Source organism: Musca vetustissima, unplaced genomic scaffold, assembly GCF_032173495.1.
Source record: "Musca vetustissima isolate MV318-11 ecotype Yass unplaced genomic scaffold, APGP_CSIRO_Mvet_v1 utg70976, whole genome shotgun sequence".
Lineage (NCBI taxonomy): Eukaryota > Metazoa > Arthropoda > Insecta > Diptera > Muscidae > Musca > Musca vetustissima.
In genome coordinates, this window is record NW_026877787.1 from 9,265 (window position 1) to 16,023 (window position 6,759).

Genomic DNA, 6,759 nt, shown 5'->3' on the forward strand with positions numbered 1-6,759 from the left:
AATTGGCTTACATTATTTGGTGATTGTTTATCTCTGATTAAAAAAATAATAAGAAGAAAATTACCCGCTGCTAGTAAAAAATCGCATGTCCTCTGTATCCTAATTCTACCACTTAAGGTGTAAATATGTACATAAATCTATAATTTTGTCATATTATTATTGTAAGGAGGTTTTTAAAACGTCACCATAGGTAACAATTTTTATTGTATTTTAGGTCGAGGACAAAACGAAATTGTCAAAAATTCAAAATTTAAGATAATGATGTAAAAAGATTTGCGTTATGTACTTCGACATTTACATGAACACCTAAAAATAGTGATAGCAGATAGCGCCACTCAGAGGAACTAGTTTTAAATTCGACACCGAAATTAAATTCTTTTTTACACAAGCGAACAAAAAAGTGGAATTTAAATCGGTAGACAATATGGGAAATAAACGGATATTTATTTAGGTAAAACATTGGATTTTAAAACGCTTGGAATTTTTTCTATTCATGTCTAGTAATTCCGGAATCTTGAAAGGAAATATATTATTAAGAACATCCTATATAAGTAGATGTTATGACACAACCGATTTACTGATTTTAGGTATGTTGTTGATTGCCTTTGAATTTTAATGGAAAACTTATTCGTATTTTATTTTCAATATTGGTCCATGTTTCACAACAGATATTTAAAATGAGGGACTGCAATTTTCATTCGGTGTTCTTGGATGATAAGGTCCACGTTTTGTAATAGATCCTATACCTTTTTAGATATTATGTACTAGGCGAATTTTCCAGCCTATTTGGCATTTTCCAGACTCTTAACGGGTATGTGTGTGTGAGATTCCAGGGTCGCAGGAGATAATATTGAAAATATGACTATATAAGGGAACACCCAATTCTCGATTTAAAATTTTCAGGATTTTCAATTGGTAGGAAAATTAATACCAATGCTTGTAAAGGTTTGTAATCTTGCACACATATATATTTGACCATTGAAATAAAGAAAACTAATTTGCAAAAATGTTTATACTCCTCCCCAGCATACTGTGGTACAGCGTATTATGTCTCTGGGCATATGTTGTAACAGGCAAAAGGAAACTGAATAGATACATGGCTCTTATATTCTTTTGAGAATATATATATAGAATCACTACCTGAGTCGATTTATGCATGCCCTTCCGTCTGTCCATGTATTCTTGTAAACAAAGTACTGTTCGCATTTACGATCGGAATAACATTAAATTTGGCTCACTTATTTGGCCCAAGCGCGAATTCAATTGAAATTGCACCAAACTCCCAAAGTTTATTCGATTGAGTCGAAATGTTGTATAGCGTACTGAATTCGATTTAGATAGATATATGCGAAGTTTTGTTTAAAACGGTTCAGATTAAGATAGCTCCCATATATATTATATTTTCATCCGACGTTGTATAAATGGAGGACCAAACTACCAGAGTTTGTCGACAGTTTGCACGGCGTACAAAATTACTCCAGATTCATGTCCGTAAAAATTCCCATATATGCATTTGTCTGATTTTATATAAATGGTCCACCAAAGTGCAACTGTTTTTTCAGACTGAGACGTTATTGAATTGAGATAAGAAAGATGTGTATTATTATTATCTGATTTAGATAAGTACCGTTATACGGTGGCTAACCCGAAACTTGGGTCAATATACATAATTTTTGGTAGTGATATTTGACACCCAATGATAATAGTAAATACCGAATTACAGGCAATTCTGTCGAAAGCGTGTCCATGATTGAGATTGAATCAAATCAAAGTATGAGGAGACAATCAAGTTTTAGATAAATTCAATAGATTAAATTTTTATTTGTTCGAGGAAAATATAAGAAAATGAACACGAAATCGTCGGGCAATGCTGCAAATAATAGAATATTAGTTCTGATACAACATTTGATTGCAGACATTTTTAAATTTATATCTTTGTATGACCATCTATTTTAGGTTCTAGGGGTTTTCTTAATTGGCTGATTGGTAGACTGCCGACCCTTTTCAGGTATTTTGATTTGTCTATATTTAATTTCAGATCAGTGTTTTGTAATTCATACTGACATTCCTCGTTTGACATTGAAATTTTCCGATCTATTTTTTATAACAGGCCTTATATAGGGATCCCGCCCCCTTTTTAGTTTTTTTTTTTTTTTTTTTTGCTGAGAAGGCTGTGATGTTCTGGAATAATAATAATTATTCTCGCAAGAAATTTTGTTTTTAGCTCCACGCTTTGTACGCATCCATATAAGGGTTAGGACTCTTTTAGGTTAAATAATGGTCCTAAATTCCGGTCCCTGGGACGATAAACTAATTCTTCGAAAAAATAGTTTATCAAGAACAAAACGAAGTAGTTGTAGTTTACAATTTCAAGGTCACATAAGATAAGACTTCCTTCCAATAAACGACTATATTCTGAAGTGAACCTCACAACAGCCCTTGCATAATTTTTTTTATATTCCACATAAACCATAAAATGTCGGTTAGATTCCAACTGAGGCGACAATAATTTTCCATATAATTTGGATGAATGAACGTTGTATGGAATAACAAGTCGGCAGATTATTTGATGTAATCAGTAAAAGCCTTCAATTGGTCGAAAAAACGAAAAAACTACCCTCGAAGTGAGGCAAGAGGTGTCAGCAATGTTGGTAAATCTAAATCTAAACCGATTTCAACGAAACTTTGCACACATTATTATAGACTCACTGCGGTATGATATGCAAATTTCGTCTTAATCGGACAAACATTGGGAATTTAGTGCACAATTTAAATAAAAAGCGGACAAAGCACTATATGGTAACTATATCTAAATCCGAACCAATTTAAGCAAATTCAATCAAAAGAAATATTAGGGCACCATTTACATAAAATCGGACGAAACTAAATATTGGATCTATATTTAACCTGATAAATATACCCCAGAACCAATTAGAGATGAAGGTATATATTGTATACCACCTAGCCCTGATCAGGTCAGAATAGAAATTAATCGACTGAAGAATCATAAAGCAGCAGGTACCGATGGATTACCAGCTGAACTATTTAAGGCCGATCACAAGCATGCACCAAATTATTAGTACAATTTGGCTAGAGGAGTACATGTCCAGTGATTGGTAGATCAACATCCTGTGTCCCGTGCCCAAAAAAGGAGATAATATGATATGTGCCAACTATAGAGGAATTAGTCTCCTTCCCATCGCATATAAAGTGCTATTCAGCGTGCTGTTTGAACGACTGGAGCCATTGGTCAACGATAATATTAGATCTTATCATGCGGCTTCAGACTTAGCCAATTCACTATAGACTAGATTTCCACACAGCGCTAAATCCCGGAAACGACCCAAGAAAAACACATAGAAATTAATCGACTGAAGAATCATAAAGCAGCAGGTACCGATGGATTACCAGCTGAACTATTTAAGGCCGATCACAAGCATGCACCAAATAATTAGTACAATTTGGCTAGAGGAGTACATGTCCAGTGATTGGTACATCAACATCCTGTGTCCCGTGCCCAAAAAAGGAGATAATATGATATGTGCCAACTATAGAGGAATTAGTCTCCTTCCCATCGCATATAAAGTGCTATCCAGCCTGCTGTGTGAACGACTGGAGCCATTGGTCAACGATAATATTAGATCTTATCATGCGGCTTCAGACTTAGCCAATTCACTATAGACTAGATTTCCACACAGCGCTAAATCCAGGAAACGACCCAAGAAAAACACATCGACACTTTCCAATCCTTTAGAGGTTTTTAAAGCCAAGTCTCTGTTCTGCATTCATGCAAAATTAATACGGCTACGCAGCATAACGTTAACTGGCACAAGGTCAGCAGCCAAAGTCGGAAAGGACCTCTCGGAGCCCTTCAATACCGAAAGAAGATTCAAACAAGGTGACAGTTTGTCGTGTGACCTTTTTAAAATTCTGCTGGAAAGGTCATAAGAGATGCAAATGTGAACCGAAATGACGCTCTGTACACCAAACAGCATATGTTCATATGTTCGCTGACAACAGCCACCTTTCAAGACCAAGCTGATGGTATCAACGCACAATACGTCCAGTAGACTTGAACTAACTGTGGAACTTGCTAAGTAAGTAGTACTCTACGCAACTCAACACCTCATCATTCTAGGCTTACTTCATAACGCTATTTTAAAATTGATCTCAATCGAGGATTGGTGCACCATTTACATAAAAGCGTACGAAAATGAAGTTGGGAGCTATATCTCTATCTAACCGATTAATTCAAAACTTCTTAAACTGCAATGAGTACTTAATTCAATGTATAAAATTTTGGCTCAATAGGACAAATATTGTGGAATCTGACAAACCTATATATGGGAGCTACATTTTGAATATGAACCGGTTTTCTCCAATTGTCCTTTGGGTTTCGTCCTCGGCCACATATTTATGCTGTGCCAAATTTCATTTCATTCGAATCATAAATGCGACCTGTACTTTGTTTAAAATTTAACATAGACAGACAGGCGGACGGATAGGAATAAATCGACTCTGAAAGTGATTCTATGCATATTCTCAAAAGAAACCATATGAACATAGCCAAAGAAAGTGTTTTGAAGAGTATAAATACTCAACATTCAAGTACCAAAAAAAATGCAAAGACTTTTATAGTACACTGTACTTTCAATGTGATGGAATCAATGAAACGATTACAGCAGACAATTGAGTCAAAATATTTTGTTTCGAATACACGTCTTAAAGGTCATCGTAATTCATGAGCTAAATTGATTTTAAAAACAAACTATTAATGGGGTTTCCCTTCGTCATTGTTTATTTTTTTGGAATTTGTCAACATGATTAAACTAGCTGAGAATTTCAAACTAAATGACTAATAGGATGAGTTGGCACAATAGAATTTTCCTATACGCATTTAAATAATTTCCAAAAACAACATTTTTTGCCGAATCTGAAACGAAAACAAACGCAGGGACAATCAGCAGAGCATAGATCAATGGCGCCAATATCACGTTCATTAATAAACGAAGTAAACAACCTCGGCGAGCAGATACGATAAGAGTCACAATATTGTTGTTCGGCTTCTTAAAGGCCCATATGATAAGACCTTTTGGCTGAGCTCGGCTGATATGAATGCACTTCTCTTATGTTTTGTAAGCGGTACCAACATATTTTATTATCAGTGTTTTGCGGTTCTTAGAAACGATTTCTTCTTCTTTGAAATTCCTTTGCCGGGGACATTTGAGGACAACGACAGACGGATCAGTCGCCCGACCACCCAAACGACGGATCATAAGTAGGTAAGATTAAATGTTGCATTTATTTATTCAAATGATTGATGGATTTTAATTACGCTTCAACGTTTACGTCAGACATTCAGAGGCGATAACAGAGATAGTGATTTGAGATCGGCAGAAAAAAAAACACACACACACAAACTTGCTTTGATTGGCTACGAAAGGAAATTGAAATAAATATAAACGAAATAAAATATGTGCGTATTTTTATTTATCAAAGTCATAGCTCATAGTAAAATAACAACGCCTTCTAAATTTAGTTCCGTTTCATCCATTCACAAATAAACATGAAATTCCCAGTTTGTGGTGTTCTCTTCCTTGTGGCCTCCTTGTTTGTGGCTATGGTATTGTGTGACGAGGCCAGAGGATTCTTTAAAGATTCAGGTGGGTTGGTTTTATAAAAAAAAAAAAAAAACAAAATAAAATTATTAATTTTATTTGAAATTGAATTTCAGATCATCCTGGCCGTTGTGTACATGAAGGATTATTTTTATTGCCCGGTGAACAGGGTAAACCCAAAGGACAATGCATGCTATTCCTGTGCGATAACAAAAATGGCTTCGGCAGGATTCAGGGGTAGGATAATAATTTAAATATTTATACAAAAACATATTGTAATTGTGTGTATCTATTTCAGTTGTAATTACAAGGCTCCCATGCCAAATTGCTCTTTTGGTGACTACATCAATATTGATGCCCCCTATCCAGAGTGCTGTAACAGACATCAGATATGTCCTTAAATATTAAATGTGTTGTGTTCTGTGTTCATTTATGTTATAAATTATTTTTTGTGCGTAGTGAAAATAAGTGTAATAATTATTTAAAAATATATATACATATTTAATAAATTAAAAGAGTGTTTATTAAATTTTTAAAATATGGATCAAGGATTCTAGTCGTTCTCAAGATTTCCAAAGCAAAATTAAAAATGAAGCAATTAAATAACGCAATAATACATCGGGATTTATATTGAAATTAACGAAATGAAATATTCGGCCAAAAAGATGGGAAGGATGGTAACAACATTTTGGAAAATAATATCAAAAGTTAATTAACATAAAATGATTGGTGTCCTTCGAAAATTTTTAACAATATCAAATAAATTATATGTTAAAAGTAATAAGGTTGGACAGTTCGTAAAGCAACACTCCAGGACAATATTTTCAACCAAGAATATGTCCCGAAACAAAATTTTGAATCAAATCGTTCCAGCCGTTCTTAATTTATGAGTTACTATGTAATTTTTCCGCCATTCCGTGTAGATTTTACCACTTCAACGAAATACCAATATCAAACGTGTACGTTAACATTATCCCTGGACATTGGAACATACGATTTTCGATTTCTTAGGACCCTATCAAAAATCTAATGGGCGACATTTTATGAATTTTTAAGAAGATAAAAAAAACATCGTCTTGTGATATTTAGTTTACGGTTCAATAAAATAAGGACGAAAAATACCCACAGACTAAAGATAGAA

At 34.3% G+C, this 6,759-nt stretch overlaps 1 protein-coding gene across 1 annotated transcript; it reads left to right on the top strand.

Moving 5' to 3' along the window:
• The first annotated feature begins 5,476 nt into the window (after nt 1-5,476).
• On the top strand, nt 5,477-6,024 carry LOC133322462 (uncharacterized). Its single transcript, XM_061531458.1, has 3 exons — nt 5,477-5,663; nt 5,735-5,855; nt 5,917-6,024. The coding sequence occupies exons 1-3, from the start codon at nt 5,567-5,569 to the stop codon at nt 6,017-6,019; spliced, it is 321 nt and encodes a 106-aa protein (XP_061387442.1). The 5' UTR covers nt 5,477-5,566; the 3' UTR covers nt 6,020-6,024.
• The last annotated feature ends 735 nt before the right edge of the window (nt 6,025-6,759 follow it).